Raw genomic sequence first — 20,577 nt, forward strand, 5'->3', positions numbered from 1 at the left:
TGTTTCCAAAAATAATTTTCTATTTTTTTGGCTAAAAAACTTGTTTGACAACCCAAAATAAACAGAAAACAAAAACTGTTTTCAAAACTCAATTTGTAAAGGAAACTGAAAACATGCAAAATGCTATTTTCAGTTTCTAGTTTTCAAAAGTCAATAAGAACATGCATCTGATTTAATGGATTTGTCCTATTTTCTTTTTTTTTCTTCAAAAAACTTTTTTTTTTTAATTTCAACTAACCAAATATGTTTTTTATTTCATAAATACAAGATTTTTTTTCTTTATATTCCCCAAAAAAAGTTTTTAAAAATAGAAAACAAAAACTGTTACCACAGTACACATAATATTCACCCACAATTATAAGAACTAACCATTAATATTCTCTACAGGTACAAGTGTTTGTGGAGTGTTGAGTGTGGGGGCGGGGGGTCAAGGGCCGGGGTTTAAGTTTCTAGGAGGGAGATTCATACACATATACACTTAGATTAGGCTAGAGTAGAATTATATTTCGTATAATATATATATATATATATATATATATATATATATATATATATATATATATATATATAACCACCGTGCACCCTTAGTACAATGGTCACTCCACAGGTTTAAGTGCTTATTGAAATTTCTATCTTGTATCAAATATATATATAACCGAAACCTCTGAAACTCTCACAATTTTTCACGTCACTACTTATTTTTTTTTTAATTCTTTTTATTTTAGGTTTTATATCTTATACATTTATTATTTTCTTCAACGTGTAATTATCTTATCAAGTGTTATAGTAGTTTAGTTTAAGTAAAACTATATTAAATATTTGTTTTAAGAGTTTGAAAATTCCACTTCAAAACCAAAGCCTCTGAAGCTCCCACAATGTTCCACATCACCACTATTTTCTTTTTCTTTTTATTTTAGATTCTTTTTATTTTAGGTTTTATATTTTATATATTTATTATTTTCTTCAACATGTAATTATCTTATCAAATGTTATAATAATTTAGTTTAAGTAAAACTCTATTAGATATTTGTTTTAAGAGCTTGAAAATTTTACTTCAACTAAAATTTTATTGCAAAAATTTTCTAGAGCTTGCTAATTCATCATTATTTTTTTAAAACAAAATTATGAAGAAAAATTGACTTGCATGAAACTTTTTTTTGAGAAAAATTAGACGGAAGTTTAAACATGTGTCTGGTGGGCAATGTCCTTACTAATCTACATATATATATATATATATAAAACTAAAGATTTTGACTTTTTATTGACCTTTTCTTGAGCTTGCCACATCATTATCATTTTTTTAAAACTAAATTATTTAACTTTTTTTAATTAACAATATCAACTTCAACCCGAGGATTAATCTTTGACATCAACAACCAAAGTCCAAACTTAACTAGAATTAAAATTCTATCTCTCTAACAAATCCAACTTAAACTTAAACTCAAACGTTGATAGTTATGAACACTATAAAAGCAGTGCAAACCTCAGTATTTTTTTTTTAAGCCGAGTAGAAGTATAAGCTCTTCTTCTGTTATTTTCTTCTCCTCTACTTTGTTAATATATATATATATATATATATATATATATATATATATATATATATATATATATAATGGTTTTTCATGTGTATATGATTTTTGTTTCATCATTTAAAGTTTAGACCCATTAAAACTTAAAACTTATTACTTTATGGGTTCGAGTACTTTTTTCTTTTTCTTATATTTCTTTTTTGAATAGTCATATTTCTTTGGATTTTTTTGATAACTTATTCTTTAAATATATATCTTTTTTGGCATTTTCAAAATTTTAACATCTGAATTTGTGTTAGTTTTTGCAATATTTGAACATGTTTAGCAGATTTCAATGACTATACCATGCATTATTCTTTTGAAGGTAATCAATTTTTCTTTTATATTTTTCTATTGTGTAATCATATATATTTTGTTTTGTTTCAAAAATTTATAGGAAGTAAATCTTATAATTCTTTAATATTTCTTGGCTTTGAAAGTTTTAACATTTGAATTATTCTTTTGATGGTCACACATCCTTCTATTATGTTTCTCTGTTGTGTAGCCATATATATTTTGTTTTGTTTCAATAATTTCTAAGCAGTGAATCATCTAATTTTTTAATATTTTTTATAAGTCAGTGCACATCCAAGCAATGGCTTCTTCATCAAATTGTAGCACAAATTGAAGTCATACAAGAGCAAATCATGCAATGATATAATTTCTTAATCAATTTAAGATTTTATAAAATTATTTTAGTTTACCTCACAAATAGGTAAGTTCTTGTGCATAGCACCGATTAGCGACTAGTATATATATATAGACCAAGCTCAAATAAAAATAAAAGAGGTGCAATTGAATATAAATACCTATTTCTCAATAAAAAAAAATTATATATGTTATGGAGGCATACAACGATTACATGTGTCTTTTTCTCAAAGCATATTGCGATGACACATGTCATTTCCTTCATTTATTTGGTATGATTTGGATACCACATAGCATATAATAATTAGTAAATGTAAATTTTATTAATGATGTGCTTGCCATATGTCAATATATTTCCTAAAATACATTAAATAATTTAGTGTGAGCTCTATGCTAATTAAACTCAAATTAATACCCTTAAGTATTAGCACTTAGCTACTTAAATGACCATACATTTCTTTCCTTTTTTTCGGTTATCCATTTTGTTGTCAAATTATTACCTAATTGAATTGATGCCATGAGGATCACAAATTTACAATTATATGAGGACAATTAATTTATTACATGACAGTTCATGGTTGTCCAAGCATACAAAACGTTTTTGCTAAAGAATGTATGACAATTACTCTAATCTTTTTTCTTTTCTCAATTCAACAGTTTTTTTTTTTCTTATTTAATAAACTGGACTCTTCCATTTCCCCCTCCTTTACATGCCTTTTAGGAATTAATCCTCAGTTCCTTACTATCCACTTTATACATAATATTTGAAGAAGCTGTGTGTGTGTGTGTGTGTGTGTGTATATATACCTTCTTTTGCCATCAAATTCTATGTGAAATTGTTAAGGGATCATAAAATAGTGAAGGACAGATGGCTCTTATTATTCTCTCTCTATTTCTCTATTGACTCCAGTTTGTAAATATTTAGTACTGTTAGATTAAAACATGGTAATTCCCCTATTTCTCACTTGAAATTTTGGTTTGTGTAAATTGGTTTTGGTAAGGTGCATATTCAAAGGTTGATTTTGAATTGAATTTAAGTATTTCATTTGATTAATGTGTAGGTTGTATGATTGAGAACGATGATTTTCGCCAAAAGAAGACAATTGGTGGAAAGAACTTGCCAACAAAAGACCAATCTGGTATACATTATAGTCTTACTATTAAAATAAATTTTCGTTTGTGTTAATTGGCTTTGCACCTTTGGTTCAACAAGGCATGGATTCGAAAATTTATTTGGATTTGAATTTGAGATTTTTCATCTAAATAATAAAATTTAATGTATATGTTGTGTGATTGAGCATAACGATTCTAACTAAAGGAAGATGATTGGTGAAAAGAGCTGGCCAACTTTATCTATATCAAGTGTTGCACTAAACAAACCAACTGTTATTATAGCATTAACAATGATAAAATAAAATAAAAAATAAAAAATAAAAACAATGGCTAGAAAATGAGAGATTAAAATATTGATCGGGTGAAAACTATAATTTCTAAGGTTAGATCCTAGGTGAAAACATCGTTTTGGTCCTTACATTTTTGGGTCACAATTAATTTGGTCTCTACATTTTGGCAGCAGTTAATTTGGCCTCTCTTATTTTCAACTTGCAGTCAATTTGGTCATTACTATTAACTCACTAATGAAAAACGCCTACTTGATATATGGTTTGTCTAGTTGGCATGTCTAGTGTGCGTTTTGATTGGGATGTAAAATTAAAATTATTTTACTATTCAGCTTATTTTTGCTACTATTCATGGGCCCACTGTACTATTTCAACTAATTTTTACCTTTATTTACAGTACTTTCAGCAATAAATTTTCAGTTTTAGCAAAATAAATGGTATCTAAACACACTCCTAATGTTAAAATATTAAATCAAATGCTGATGTGTGGCCACATCAGTGATTATGGAAAAAAAAAAGCCACATCAGCTTTATTTTTTTAAACCAATTCTTTTTTCTTTATTTCTTCTTTGAATTTTATTACAATCTTTTTTCCAATTTTATTTTAATTCATTTCTTGGTAACCAAACAGTAATCTAGTCCAGCAATCACAGATCATATTCTTTCTAACCTTCAATTTGGCTTTCAATTATAGCGAATTTTATGCCATCAATCAAGAAAGATCAAATTAACTCCATAAGTTTCAACCAAAATCTCCAAATTCAAATTGAACCCCATACCATACCGCGCACCCTTGGTGCGGTGGTCACTCCACAAGTATAAATGCTTAGGGGGTATTGGGGGCAACAACCGAGGTTTAAGTCTCCAAGAGGGAGCTTTACACACATATACATTTAGATTAGGCTAAAGTAGAAATTCTATTTTGTATCAAATAAAATTTTTGAATCTCATACCCAGATTCACTGCAACACAATTGTCCAGCACTACAGATCCATCATAGAGCAAGGAGATTGGAAATGTTATGCGTATTTCAATACGAGATCGGCGATGGTGTCTTGACTCTTTTCGCTGTGGTGACATGGTTGTCAGTGGGGCGGATTTGTGGCCACGGACCAAGCTCAATGGTAGTTATGTGGCACTGGAAGGTTGGGTTGTGGTGAGTCCGAGTTTGGAGATGCTGGGTTCCACATCCATCTCTTCAAAAACTAGAAATTTTCAAAATTAATTCTAGACTTTTCCACCATAGAACCAAGCAGAAACATTTGGAATAACACCACCAAAAAAAAAAAAAAAAAAACAGTGATAGCACAAATCCATTAGAGGTAATCTAACTTCTTAAACAGAAAAAACCTTGAGAATCTTGCTCTAGGTCTCTATGAAAATGGGTGCCTCTCAATTCTACCAAAAGAAAAAGACCAAAAAAGGTTGTCTCTTTTTAGTGGAATCTCAGATTTCAAAGAATCCATTTAGTCCCATCAAAATAAAGAAAAATAAATAAGACTTAAGACACAAATTTTCTTGGTATATTTCTCAATAACAATAGGTGAAAGATCAGAGAAAGAGAAGGATTGAGTTCATAATAGGGATGATGACAACGTGTATTTGGTCGTAGTCATGGATTAGATTTTTACAGTACTTAATATATGTTATTGAGAATTGCATATGTAAGATTGGAGAATCGTTTTTTTTTTTTTAATATCGTAGTCATGGATTAGAGACATTAGCATCCGATTTAATATTTTAATATTACACATGCCAATTGGACAAACCATTTGCCACGTAGACATTTTTCGTTAATGAGTTAACGGTAGGGACCAAATTAACTGTAAGTTCAAAATAATAGAAACCAAATTAATTGTTACCAAAATGTAGAGACCAAAAATGGTGTTTTCACCTAGATTCTATTAATCGTTAACTTTTTTTTTATATAGGTAAAATAATAATTTAATCGAATGTTATTTATTTATCGATAATTTGATTGTTGGAGTTAATTTCTATTTGTATTTCACATTTCAATTTATAGAACATGAGTTTTGTTTTTATTTATAAAAATATGAAGGCGTAGACGGTTGTAATAGCAATAGTGGCGCCACCTCTGATGAGCCATTCTCTCTCTCTCATTACAATCTTCAGTCAACATTGTTTTTGTCGTGACAAGTTCATTCAACCCATTTTTCAAACAAGCTAAAATATATATATATATATATATATATATATATGAGAAATGATATGTCCATAACATTTTCACAATATTTTTACAACAAATCCTAAGTGGCAGATTGTTACTGGTTGTTATTGTTAGAGCAAAATAATAATCCTAGTGTTAGGTTCAAATTTAAACCAATAACAACTAACCACCTGTGATTTGTTATGAAAATGTTGTAAAAATATTGTGGACGTAACATCTCTCTAACAAAACTTAATTAGGTACAATATCTTAGGTGTTATTTTTTAGGTTCCCTTCTTAAAATTCAGTCATGTGGCTACTTAACTAAAAAATAAACTTCCATCAAATGAGAAAAAATTCACGTAACAAAATTTTAAAAAGAGAATCTAAGGAACAACACACATACTGTAATGTCTGAAAGTTTCCTTTCAGAATAATAGAATCATGGCTTCCGGTAATGGATAACAAATTAAATGTGTGTAGAAATATATTGCTTTTGCTCACTCACCAGTAGAGATGTGTGCACCATCCGATTCTTTTGTTTAAGAAAAAAAAGACCTGAGAACGAACCCAGATTTGGGTGTGTGGGCTCTCAAGTTTTTTGTCTCGATGGTGTTGTGGTCTACCACGTTCTGTTCCTCACTCTTATTTTTATACACGGTAAAATATAGAGAGGTTTCGCCTAGTACAAGCCACAAGATTTAAAATTTTTCAAAAATAGCCAATTTTGTTTCTAGTTATTGTGATAGAGAGTAGAAAATGAGTAACGATTTGGGATTATAGTCAGTTTTGAAATATCTTGAACTTGATTGGCATTAACTAAAACATTAGTGGTGTTGAATGTATTTCACCCTTTTATATAATAATCTTTGTTATCATGTGCAAGACAAGTGCTTCCTTTGTCTACATTTCTAAGTGGCTATGGTTTTTCCTAAAAAAAAAAAAAAAAAGTGGCTATAATTTGTACTTAGTGTAATTAGTATGTTTCAAAACTGAGTAAAGGAGGGGTTACTGATTATGATGGGGATGTGGAAGCGTCAAAAAACAGAACACGTCTACTTCTAGAAAACAAAAAACAAAACATGTTTACTTTTGAAAATAACCTCGAATCCACGAGGGTTCCTTGAATCCACAAGGAGAAAAGGTGGAATCCATCAAAAAATAGAAAGACAAAAGTCTGAATTTTATCTGTAAAACTTGACAAACAAGAAAATATATTCTAAAATAACTCCTAATTAATACTTAACCATAACAGGAATCAAATTTGACTTAAAAAGCATTAAAAGCACTTAAAAACAAAGAAATAATAACCCTGAGCCTAAACTAACGTTTTTTTACATAAAAATACCAAAATTAAATAATTACAAAAATTAAATTATAGATTTTGTCCTACATCAGACCTCTCCACTTGAAACAAACTCGTTCTCGAGTTTATCTTTGAAATCTGAAATCTGAAATCTTTCACTCCAAATAAACAAATACTTCGAATGCCCAAGCCCCTTAATCTTCTTTCCATACTTGCAACTCATCAATGGAATAATCAACTTGAATTTCTTTTTCCTTTGTCTTCATGTAATTGTAGAGATTCACCAAATAAGAACTATCAATTAAATCAAATCTATCAACCCCAATAAAACCAATAAACTTTGTTTTAGTGTCACCCACCAAAACAATAGGAGTTTGAACGTTGCAATATCTAACTTGACTTTATTGAGATCATTGACAACTTCCTTTATAATTTCTTCTTTAATGGTCTCTACTATCTCGACCTCCAAATCTTTCTCTATAATAGAGTTTTCATTAATCTCTTCCACAATCTTGATGTCAGGCTCTTCTTCTATAACAAGGCCTTCATTAATTTCCTCAAAAATCTCTATACGTTCTTCTTTGACTTCTACATATTCTTCAAGAAAAGTATTTTCTTTAACATGTAATTCTTCTCTTAGTGGTGGAATATATGGCTCTTTAAAATAATTCAAGTGTGAACTTCTTGGCCAATAATAATCTTGTATTGTATGTGACAAGATTTCTTCACAACCCAAATGATAAATTTTGATAGCAAGCATCTTTTTCATCCTTGGCCATGAACAAATTTTATCTTTACCTTGTCGGATTCTATCAGATTGTACTAATTCCCACCAACGTAAGGCATACTCACTAAGTTTATACAAACCATATCCAACTTTTCTCTCATAATAAATATTCTCAAATTCAAATAAATCCTCTAGATTAAGTAACCAATCAAGAAAATATTCTTTATAAAAATAACCATTAAAACTTGCAAGTCTTTTATAAGGTTTATATAAAATTTGCTTACCAATAAGTTACCCATGAGTTATGTCTCTGAGACAGTTATCCCTAATATTTCCATGCTCCAACAACATCTTAGCAAAGATATTTGTGAGTGCTAACTGTACATCACGTAATACTTGCTAAGATTTTTGTCACCGGAATTGCTACCGTGTCTCATACGTCAACCACCAGACTAGGATAAGTTAAGGTTCTGATACCAACTAATGCGGGATGCGGAAGCAAAGCACACATGATGCTCTTTTGATGGAACAAAAATTAAACTATTAGCTTCTGGTAGTAAACCTCGAATCCACGAGAGCTCCTTAAATCTACAAGGGTCCTCGAATTCAAAAGGAGAAAGGGTCTAGAATCCACCATAAAATAGAAAGGCAAAAGACTGAATTTTATTAATTGAATAATTGTTAAAAAAATGTGTATGGACTTAGGGACCTATTTAAGGGCTCCGTAAAACTTGACTTACAAGAAAATATATTCTAAAATAACTTATAATTAATACCTAACCATAACAATAACCAAATTTGATCGAAAAAGCATTAAAAACACCTAAAAACAAGAAAATAATAACCCTAAACCTAAAATAACGTTTTTTACATAAAAATACCAAAAGTAAATAATTATAAAAAGTAAATTGTAGGTTCTGTCCTACATCTAAATAGTGATACCCCAATCTTTTATTGGGTCTTTCTGCATAGCTAGCTCAATACACATGTGCATTACAAGTGAGTGGAATTTTTTTTTTTTTCCTTTTTCTCGTTTTTAAATCAAACAAACAATGTGACTTTTATGCTATTTGGGTGAATATAATGGAGGAATTTAAACCTCACATAGACGTGGTATTGGACGAGCACTACTCAACATGTAGTATATCTTATTCAATTGTCCTTTTCTCAAACTAGAATCACTTTTCTCAAACTAGAATCACTTCAATGCTAAGAGCATTCACATCAAGAATGCTAAAATGCTAAAAATACTATTGATAACAACCAACACACAAAAAACACACTACATCAGAGAAGTCAAATGCTATAATTTTTTACATCTAGCTATAGTGAGCTGCCATTTATAAAAAATAAAAATAAAAATAAAAAAACTTTTTTATTAGGTTTCTCTCTCTCTCTCTCTCTCTCTCTCTCTCAATAAAATACAATTTCTCTCTCCCTCCCTCATTTTTTCTCTCTATCCGGTCTCATCTCTCTCTCTCTCTCTCTCTCTCTCTCTCTCTCCTACGCCTCTCTTCTCCCTCTTTAGGTTCGTGGTTGGCATTCTTGAGTCAGCGTTGGCATTCTTGGCTAGGGTTGAGATCGGAGAGGCTGGGCTGCTGGGGTAGTGATTATTTTTGTGGCTGGGGTGGGTTTTGGCTAGGGTTTTGTGGTGGGTTTTGGGTGTAGAAACTGATCTGAAGAATGGAAGAAGAAGGGAAGGGTAGTGGGTGGTGTTGCTCGATAGGTCTCACTGGGTTATTGATGGTGAGTTTTTTTTTACTTGAGTTGCTTAGTAACAGTGGTGGGTTTGGTGGTTGGTGTGCTGTGGGTTGAGGCCGAGAGATGATGAGAGGGAAAAGCAATGGTTGTGTTGTGGGTGGTGTTGTGGGTTGAGGCTGGTGGTTGGTTGTGTTGTGGTTTGAGGTCGGTGGGTTGAGGTTGTTGGTTGTGTGGGTTTGTGGTGGCTTGGGTGATGACATTAAGTGGGTGGTGAGAATAAAAAAGAATTAAAAATGATAAATAAATAATATTTTAATGAAGTGGAAAAAAAATAAAACTTTTGATATTGGGTATATTATAAAGTGAGGTGTTAAAATAAATAAATTAGTGTTTTGAGTTGCTAAATGCTATATTTTTTAGCATTCTTGATGTGATTGCTCTAAGAAATTTGATTCTCCATGTTTGCGAAATTAAAGAGTGCAAACATGGAGAAGTATCAAAAAGGTTGTAGCTTGTTGGCAGTAAAGATTTCTTGCTTGTTACTCAAGGTATTATGTTCATGTGCCACCTACAAAAGCAAGGTATCAATGTAACACCAAAATCAAATCATTGAACATAAATATTTCAATCTTCACCTAGTACTACAATACACCTTTATCTTATGTGCCTATTCTATTTGCATTAGACTTTGGATAAATAATGGTAGAGATATATTTTAATTATTCAAATAACTAGTTGGATGATTAGTTAGATTTATTTGGATTAGGATTAGTTTTGTTGATAGATTATGGGAAGTAAGTATTCATCTTTATTTATTTGGAATTATGTCTTCTGTAAATTTAGATGTTGACAAAGAATAAATAAAACATTCATCAATTTATATATTACAGATTGTTAGCTGGTTTAACCTGGAGGCACGGACTTCTTCGAAATAGTCCATTTATTTGGAGGCATTGATTCCCTCTAAGGCTCTAAGCAACCAATAAAATATTTGTATATGTAATTTCTTAGTACTAGACCCCACCACATCAGTTATCCCTCAAAATAACTTTTTCCCAAAGACTAACCTGCGACAAACAACATGCCAACAACATGTATGCCAATTTTTAAATTTATTTATAAGAAATCGCTCATTTTTTTTCATATACTCATCCTAATAAAAATTGATTTACATGAAGAAAAAAAAGCATTTTACACTAATTCAAAACCAAACGTAATTTCATTAAGCATAATTACTTTTAATAAAAATTTCAATATAATACCAGATGCATTTAAAAAAAAAAAACACATTATGTCATAATACATTTTAGAAAATAAATACATTCACGAAATAATATTACCAAACACATCCTTGAATATGTAAATTCTTTGAATGCATTTTCACACGTGAGTTGTGAAGGAATGAATATGTATGTAAATTCTTTAAATTATTTTTCTCTCAGCATGTTTTGTACATTTAAAAAAATATGAAATGAAAGAAATATAACAAATGTATTTTTTATATATTTACTTTATATTTATGTAATTTGTTAAAACCACTTAGTGGAAAGTTGAGAGAGGAATTGAAGGAACGTGTGTTCTTTTATATTTATTTAAATCTCACTCAATGGTACTATCTAAGTTCTCGTTCAGCAATGGGCCTCCATATCCAAATAGGAAATTAATACAAAGGTATCAATCCTAACTCTAATGGCCTGTTTGGGAGTTTAGAGAAGGAGGAGAGTAGAGGGGAGGGGAGTAGTGGGGAGGAGAGTAGAGTAGAATGATTACCCTCCACCTTGTTTGGATGTTTTTATAATTAGTAAGGGGGAAGGGAGTAATTAGCCCTTCCCCTTGTTTTTAATATTGTAATTTTATAAATATAATAAGGGTAAATTAGGTAACTTACTTTATCAATAATTTTATGTGCTCTACTCTCCCTCCAAATCTCTCCAATTTGGGGGAATTAAAAATGAGGGAGTTGGAAGTAGTTGAAACCCCTTCAAACCCCTCCAAACCCCTCCCCCTCCTTCCTTAAAAAACTCCCAAACAAGGTAATTGAATTACTCCCCTTCCCTCTACTCTACTCCCCCTCTTTTTTTAAACATCCAAACAAGCCATAAAGTCAGCAGCCCAACAGTTCAAATATTGGTCCATATTCTAAACTTTTTGACCTATTCCAGCCATTCCGGGCAAGAACTCTATGGTGATCAGGACTCAGGAATAGATATTCCAGCCCAAAAAAAGAAAAAACTCTATAGTTGAGTTATAATTTTTTTTTTTAATATAACTTTTGGAGTTTGGTAGCTTTTTTCCTCCCCCAAATCAGTCCTCATCAAGCATATTTTAGCTCCTAATTCACTTATTTATATATATAAAAATATTTTATATTTCTTTTTGGGAGCAATTATAAGATGGGTAAATTAAATGGTTTGGTTATTGTTCATAATTTCGTCATCCTATAACTTTTTATTTTGGGTTATGAGATGGCATGAATGATATAGTTCTTATATTTATTTTGTAAGGAGTATTTATATTTACAAATTATATATATATAATATGGTATGTTTGATACAATATATTGATACGTACAGGAACTACATTATGTTATTCTAGTAACCAACTCAAAATGGTATTCAAAACTTTGATATTAACGATACTCCATACATCACAACCACATATCAATATTTTTTTTTATTTTATAAATGATAATTAATGCGAGTGTCAAGTGAATACCAAAACAAACATTATTTACGAATGAGAACAACTTGCTTCTATTTTATAGTTAACATCTTATTCTTGTTGGATCCAATAATGTTAGTGTCATATCATTTAAAAATGCAATTCTTGATAGTTGATACATCTTTCGATTTGTATTTTTATTTATTTTTATAAAGTCAGTAGTTACCATAGAAAATGAATTTTATTGAATCCTAAACATTTTCATTGGAAATAATAAAAAATGGTCCGTAATTTGTTTTTATTATTATTAATTGGAATTAATAAAAAATGACCAGTAATTTGTTTTTTTTATTATTAAAATTTTATTATGTTTGAATTATTAAAAAAAAATGAGAATTTTACTAATGTATGCTCTTAGAGTACATAATAATAAACCAATTTTGAAAAAAGTTTATCAAAAATTGAAAATTTTTTAAAATTTTTTTCAAATCCTAATAAAACTTTTTCAAAAATGAATTTGTTAACTTGTGTCTTAGTGTGCGCTTCAGGGCACTCATTAACCACCGGAAAAAAAAAATTAATATGAACTATTCATTTTCCATTTGAAGTTTTTTTCAAACACCCGATATTCAGGTGGTCCGGCGGCAATTGTCAGTACACGTGCAAAACGAACCCTCATCTCTTGGAAGTGACAACTCCAGTCTCCCAGCACAAGAAAAACATAAACATTATATACTTTCACACACTCTCTCTCTCTCTCTCTCACACACACACACTCTCTCTCTCTGGCTCTGCTATTGTTAATGGCGATGATATAAAGGAATTAGGGTTCGAGTTAGAGAGAAAGAGAGAACAAAGGAAGTTATTTGATTGCTATCAAAATGTATTCCTTAACAGTGAAACCCTTCTTAGTTCCTCAACCTCAATTTGCTTCTTCTTCTTCTTCTTCTTCGTATTGCTCGCCTCGTTGGAGCTCTTTAATTGACTTCCCCGCGATAAGGACCAAGCACAGAGGAGGAAGAAGATTTGCTCTCACAATTCATGCTTATGATTCTTCCAAGAACCAAGCTCCCAATGCCTCCGGCGATTCCAAGCCTCCCAACGGAGCTATGGTCTCTCTCTCTCTCTCTCTCTAGATATACATTTTACACATATTTATGCATGAGTGTATTGTTTGATTTATGCTTTTGTAATTTTTTTGTGAACTTATGTGAATGGAAAAATTATGGTGGTTTTCATGGCTTATATAGGATGAGAAATGAGATAACCGCAACATTTTCACAATATTTTTAAACAAATTTTAAGTGGATAATTGTTACTAGTTGTTATTATTGGGGCAAAAAAGTAATTTTAGTGTTAAGGTCAAATTTAAACCAATAATAAATAACAACTAACCATCTATGATTTGTTGTAAAAATGTTGTGGAGGTAGTATCTCTTATAAAGGATAATGTTGGTCATTAAGGTAGTTATTAGTAATGATGGTATTATATACTAGAACAGCGAGGAGGGTATTATGAAAACTTAATTACAAGTGAAAAATTGGGATAGATATAGATTAATTTAAATAATACTATCAAAAAGAGATACAATTTTTGTTTTTCCTACCCTAAATGATGTGTGCTGTGGTTAATATTAATGTCATGCCCTCTAGACAGGCTAAGGAGTTGGAATGGAACTAGTGAGAAATTCCTATTATAACTTTGACCATAGGATGATTGGTTCCAATATTTTGTCCCATTGTTATTGGCCTAGACAGTGACAGAGACTATGACTTCGGATAGAATATAATGGAGGAAAAACGTACATGTGGCTCACCCTTATTAATCTTGTTGAGGATCCATAGCCGACCCCAAAAATTTGGGACTAAGGATTTGTTGTTGTTGTTGTGTTATTAGCCTAGGCAATATATTTAATGATACCCCATTTTATGTTGGTTCAAAGATCACAGCTAAATTGTGAGGCCTTACAGCTCAAGACGAGAATGTGAAGTTCTGCTTAACCTTTGGCTTCAACATGCTGTACCAAGTTTTAGAATTGTTGTCTAGGGAAATGTTACCCACTTCCCCGATATTTTGATTTGAATGTTTTGCGCTTGATTTGTTGCAGTCATAGTTGATTGTATGTTTGTGTCCCTTTTTTGAAATCAACAGCCAAAGACCAGAAGAGAAATTCTATTGGAGTATGTCAAAAATGTGCAGCCAGAATTTATGGAGATGTTTGTGAAGAGAGCACCTCAACAGGTATGTTACCCATGCATTTGATATTATATAATGCCGCTGTAGTGTTTCTTGGAGGTTTTTATTATCCATGGTCATGTTTTCCTGGTGGAAATGAATTATTTTTCATGCTCACCTTTCAGGTAGTTGATGCTATGCGCCAAACAGTGACAAATATGATTGGAACGCTTCCACCACAATTTTTTGCAGTAACAGTCACCACTGTAAGTGTGGTTGCTTTTTTATATGCAAAAGCATTTGTGGAATTGAATATTATGCCTAAAAATGGCTATTGAAATTTTGGGGAAACCACTTCTACCATTGTTTTAAATTAAGTCATGGGTTTCTAATTTTGTCAATTAAAGTCATGTTCCTTTTAATTCTTGGCCACCATTGATTTCACTGTAATGCCATTTACTAAATACGTTTATCAAAATGTCTGCATATTACCAAAGCAAATTGACATCATAGCCCCCACAAAATGATGCTATTTTCCCTTAAAAAGGGGTCTTTTTGGACCCTCTCTCATCTCTTGATTAAGTGTCTCTCTTTCTTTTCTCTCAAGGACTCCACCGTCCTTTTTTCCTCTCAAGGCAGTGATTTGTAGGCAGCATATTCTGCAGTTTGAAGTTTATAGCAGTTGGGATCCGAAGATGATGGCAAATGGAATTTGGAGGTGACAGTGACTGGTTAATGAGTTTCGAGTGGCTGGTTTGATAAGTTCAAGGGACAGAAGCCATTTGAAGGAATTTTGGGCCAGTGGCTCGGTTTCATCAACAGCGTGTGAGGAATGCTTGATAGATCAGTGGCTCATGGTGTCTTTGATTCAGTTGTTGAGTTGGTCTAAGAGGGGGGTGGGGGGTGGCAATGGCTAGTGGTTTTGGGAGTTAGGGTTTGTTATGGTTGTGTGTTAGATTGGAGTTTGATTTGGGAGGCGGTGCCTCAAGTGGTTCCTGGACATGGTTGGGTTTGTCCATGGCTGGTGGTAAAAAAAATTATTTAATTTTTATTTGGTTTGGTAGGAAAGTGTAGGAAAGAAACAAAATTTTGGTCTTGAATTTAGGATTTGGGAAGTCTAGAAAGTTGAGCCACCGCCTTTACATATATTCTTAGGATCTCACACTTGTTTTTTGCAGATGATACACTTATCATGTGTGATTCCAGGCCAAAAGAGGTATGGTAGTTGTTGCACCTTGTTACTTTTTGAGGCAGTTTTATGGTTTGAAGATAATTGAAGACGTTACCATTAAAATGTTTTATGGTTGGAAAGGTTAGTTGACATTCTTGGGTGTAAAGTATCTGCCTTACCATTAAAATGTCTGGGACCACTAGGAGCTTTCTCTAAAGGTAGGGGTATTTGGGATGATGTTCTAGAAAGAATGGAGAAAAGACTAGAAAGTTGGAAAAAGAGATACCTGTCAAAGTGTGGAAGTCTCACTCTAATTAAAAGTACTCTCTCCAGTCTCCCTACATATTTTACGTCTCTCACTCTCTTTTCCCACAGCCTATTGGTGTTGCAAATAGAATGGGTAAAATTCAGTGGGATTTCCGTTGGAGATGGTTTGGTGGATGAATTTAAGTTCAATTTGATTAATTGGGATTACATTTGTTTTTCCATTCAATTGGGAGGTTTGGGGTGGAGATGGATTTAGTGTGGAATGGTCAAAATCAAGTGCGGAACATCTGAGGGAGGTTGATGTACAGAAAATGTAGGGGGGAGGGGGCGTGGGTGGGGGGGGGGGGGGGGGGAGTTGCATATGGTGTGAGCTTATGTAAATATATAAACAAGGGTTGGTCAAAGTTTGAGACCTTTGTAAAATATGAGGTGCAACAGGTAATAAGATTCGTTGTTCGCATGACTATTGGTGGGGAGATAAGAGTCTCAAGATCTTGTTTGATATTTCAATTGTTGCAATAAATGGGGAGGTGAGATTCAAACCTAGGTTGTCCTCATAAAGGAGACCAAGAAATATCATTGAGTTACAAAGCTCTTGGTGACTACTAAGAATTAATATCCAAAACTTTTTCAGTTTGCAAGGAATAAATAAGCAAAGTTGGCTGGTTATTTGGATGTGTCAAATGGGTGCTTCACTAAAATCCTTCTTTCGTTTGTTTGTTACATGATTGGGAGCTAGAAATCATGGACGTGTTTATCAAGGATTTGTATACTGCCAAAATACGCCATTCTCAAGAGGATAGGATGATCTGGACTCTTTCCAAAGCTCAAGGATTGAAAGCTAGTACTTAGTACAAAACATTGAGGAGTGGGGGGACTGACATTTCCCTTGGGGGGCCATGTGGTGTTTTAAAACTCCTTTGTTGGTTTTTTATTTGGTCTACAATGAAATGGAAATTGTTAACAATTGATAACTTGAGGAAAAGGGGTCTTATTATTCTTTATTTTCTGGGAAGTTATTCCCTCTTGTTTGATGTGGACTATTTGGAGAGAAGTATATGCGTAACTTCGAAGGCAAAGAACGTTCGATAATTCAACTCCACGGCTTATGGAAACACTATTCAAGTGGCAACGAGCTCATTTGCCTTCTTTCAATATAGAATCCGATCTTTAAACCTTTTTGGACAGCTTGTTTTTTGTTTTCTTTCTTCTTTTTTCTTCTTTATTATCCATAGTATACTCCCTGTATACTTGGGCCTCACCCCATTTTTCTTTCATCAATGAATTTCTTCTCTTACAGATTAAAAAAATTGAAGTTGTTTTTGGGGGAAAATTTTGGGTTATGGTTTTTTTGGGTTTGTGTGTGGTATGTCTGGTTCATGAGAAAATGTGGGAAAATGATCTGATTTGAATCTATGATTTGGGTGTTACGTTGTTTTGTTTTGTTCTGTTCTGTTTTTTCCCTACTTTTTCTTGTTCGAAGTGAATATGTTCTGAGATCTGATCTTCTTTGAAGCAAATGGGTTCTGAGATTTGGGGATGGTGTTTTGGTTTGGGGTGGAAAGGTGGCAGTGCTGCTTGTTGGCTTTGATGGTCAGTCTTGGTCCGGTGAATTTTCAAAAAGAGAGCAGAGAGAGTCTACTAATGATGTCTTTTTTTTGGGGGTTCTGAAGCATCAATTTGCTTTGGTAAAGCACAAACGTTTTGATACATGTGTTTAGTAAATGGTGTGGGAAATAGATGGAGACCTAATACTGAAATTGAACAAAAAGAATGACTATAATCGATAAAATTAGAAACCCAGGACCTAATTTGAAGCAGCGGTATAACTTTGTTTTTTGTATTTTCCCTTGAAATTTTAAGGTGGTTTGATTTTTTCATGAGTGCTTTTTTAGCATTATTATTCCCCTCTCTTGAGTTGTACATTTTCACTGAAATATGAGTTTTGTTTTATTAATATCACTTGACTTTTCTTTCAGGTTGCTGAAAACCTTGCGCAGCTAATGTACAGTGTCATGATGACTGGATACATGTTTAAGAATGCACAATACCGATTGGAACTACAACAAAGCCTGGAGCAGGTTGCCCTTCCTGATGCACAAGATAAAAAGGCAATTTCCTTTCCACCTCCCTCCCCCCCCCCCCCCCCCTCTCTCTGGGCACCCACTCTGTCTTTAAGAAAAAAAATTTGTAGTATTGCCACTCTTGAAGAGGAACAAGAACAAGAACATTGAAATTGTTAGATAATTTAATCGAGTGTTCATCAGACTCATTTACAAGGACTCTTGCAACCACTGAAAGGGGAGAGGATGTTTGTGCTTGAACCTTGAACCTTGAACCATGTGCCTTATTTTGCAGCTTTCCATTATGAACCTTGAACCTTGAACCATGTGCCTTATTTTGCAGCTTTCCATTATGACAGGATGCTGTATGCCAGTACCTCAGTGATAAATGGGAAGAAAAAAAAAAAAACAATATAATTCATCTGGGGCTTATATATGATGGGCATGGTGATGATAGGACTTGTGATTAGTTATAACCATTCAGAATTGCTAATAGACTTTATCATCAGGTCAGCTATGGAAATTCCATTGGGTTAAGTTGATGCTGTTCTGTGGTGAGGAGACTACTTTTTCTAAACCATTAACAATGCCAGGAATTCATCTCTGTTTCTTGCACCAGGTTTTAGGTGGAAGGTATTTTTTAAAATAATTTTAGGTGCAAAAACCTGGCATGCAGGTGTATAAATTGGTTCTGTGGGAGTATAGCCTTTTCTTTTCTTCTTAAAAAATGCTCTAGGTGTATTTTGAATAAGTACTATAGTTATTTAACTTCTGCTCTGGTTGGTACACTATTTGACCTGATACTGTGACTGTTACAGGATGCGCCAGATTATGCACCAGGTACACAGAAGAATGTGTCAGGTGAAGTTATTAGGTGGAATAATGTCTCAGGTGCTGAGAAAATTGATGCTAAAAAGTACATAGAGTTACTTGAAGCTGAGGTTGAGGAACTGAATCGTCAAGTTGGTAGAAAATCATTAAATGGGCAAAATGAATTGTTGGAATATCTCAAGTCTCTTGAGCCCCAAAATCTGAAGGTAATGAAACCTTATGTCCTCTCGTATGTAATATCGTTGTTATAACGTGTCCCTGATTCTCTAACAATTTATTGCTTCAACATTTTTGCAGGATTTGACAAGTAGTGCTGGAGAGGATGTTGTGCTTGCAATGAACACATTCATAAAGCGCCTTTTGGCTGTTTCGGATCCTAGCCAAATGAAGGTTTGCTACGATCTTTTCAACAAGGTTTAAATTCCAGTTTATCCTCTTTTAACGAAGGAATTCACAGAAATTCTCCAAGATACTGGTGTTGCAATATGGTAAATTGGTGAAGTTGGTTGAATAGTTTTAATTAAGCTGGGGTCTCATAACTGTAAAAATCTTGCTTAACAGGGTTCCTTCTTTTTACTTATTCTAACACTATTTGGAGTATGATATTGTTTGGTATCAAAAAGGGGATAGTATTATAAGTACTTGAGCAGAAAATGTTTTGAAAACGGAACTGTTGACATCCATGAAAATTTCCAAATCATGGCTAATATTTTCTTAGAAATTAGGTAGTATTAAGCTCTATGACTCTTACCCTTAGTTGACTTGAACATTCCAGTGCTTTATGGTCTAAGCAACAGTGGAACCAAATTGCAATGTTATATGAAGTCAAGATGAACTGGATTTATCTCCATCATAAATTTAAGCTATTATATCCATGAATTTTTCTGGTCAAATCTTCAGTGAACATGCAAATTTTTTTTGTTCATCTTACTTTGATAGGTCTTCAAAACAGAATTATCCAACAAATAACTTGCATCTAATTTCTGATGCCTATGGATGATGTTCAGATTTTGTTTTATACTGATTGTTGCCAGGTCTCTTTGATACATTATCATTTGAGATATTGACTAACCTATTGAAATTTGTATCTATCATAACAGACAAGTGCAACAGAGACTAGTGCACCAGAACTTGCCAAGCTTCTTTATTGGCTGATGGTGGTCGGCTACAGCATTCGTAACATCGAAGTCCGTTTTGATATGGAACGAGTGCTTGGGACTACCCCAAAGCTCGCAGAATTGCCTCCAGGAGAAAATGTTTAAATTACCATGGATGGAATTGCAAAGAACAGAAGTTAAGGTGCTGTTGGAGCAAAGTGTTCTTCATTTTAAACTAGAGCCATTATGTGAACAAAGGGGGTGCTTTTAAGCTTGGAAGAAGCTGAAGGATCAATCCATGGATGATTTACTGCTGGTTGGGAAGGAAAAATTTTAACTTGCCACGGAGTAGGCTTTCTCAAATTTCAGTAATCAAAATGATTGATAATGTTAATTCTAAAGCCTAAGATATATTTGTAGGGTTTACCAACAAAGATATATTTGTAGGCACATCTAGTGAAATCCCCGTATGTACACTGTCCCAAACATGCATCTTTTCAATTATCTTATAACTATCAAGAGAATCGGGAGTTCTTGGATTATTTTATAACGTGCATCCATCCTGTTTCTAAATCTCGCGTCAAGATTTTGGGGCTTAAAAATTTTAGACATGCATCCTTTTGCACCATAATGTCACTCGTATCTCTTCACTTTGCCCAAATGTTCCGAATTGGGCCCAAATAGACCAAAGTGGCCAGAAATATATCAAAATTAAGGGCATTGCAATAATAAATATTGTGTTTTAACTTTTAGATATTATATAGATGCTAGTCGTAAATCCACACGTCAATAAT

General features: G+C 32.7%; 1 protein-coding gene across 1 annotated transcript; it reads left to right on the forward strand.

Annotated features, from left to right (window-relative positions):
- Positions 1 to 12,758: 12,758 nt before the first annotated feature.
- LOC142637472 (uncharacterized) lies at positions 12,759 to 20,325 on the forward strand. Its single transcript, XM_075811752.1, has 7 exons — positions 12,759 to 13,290; positions 14,331 to 14,420; positions 14,540 to 14,620; positions 17,772 to 17,903; positions 18,674 to 18,892; positions 18,984 to 19,076; positions 19,787 to 20,325. The coding sequence occupies exons 1-7, from the start codon at positions 13,060 to 13,062 to the stop codon at positions 19,946 to 19,948; spliced, it is 1,008 nt and encodes a 335-aa protein (XP_075667867.1). The 5' UTR covers positions 12,759 to 13,059; the 3' UTR covers positions 19,949 to 20,325.
- Positions 20,326 to 20,577: the final 252 nt, after the last annotated feature.

Source organism: Castanea sativa, chromosome 1 (genome assembly GCF_040712315.1).
Source record: "Castanea sativa cultivar Marrone di Chiusa Pesio chromosome 1, ASM4071231v1".
Lineage (NCBI taxonomy): Eukaryota > Viridiplantae > Streptophyta > Magnoliopsida > Fagales > Fagaceae > Castanea > Castanea sativa.

Excerpts from the sequence above, each read along its gene's own strand:
- LOC142637472 (XM_075811752.1), top strand. The coding sequence starts at position 13,060 with ATGTATTCCTTAACAGTGAAACCCTTCTTAGTTCCTCAACCTCAATTT. Across the intron at positions 14,621-17,771 it reads TTGCAGTAACAGTCACCACT|GTTGCTGAAAACCTTGCGCA; the intron begins GTAAGTGTGGTT and ends CTTTTCTTTCAG. Across the intron at positions 18,893-18,983 it reads TTGAGCCCCAAAATCTGAAG|GATTTGACAAGTAGTGCTGG; the intron begins GTAATGAAACCT and ends ACATTTTTGCAG.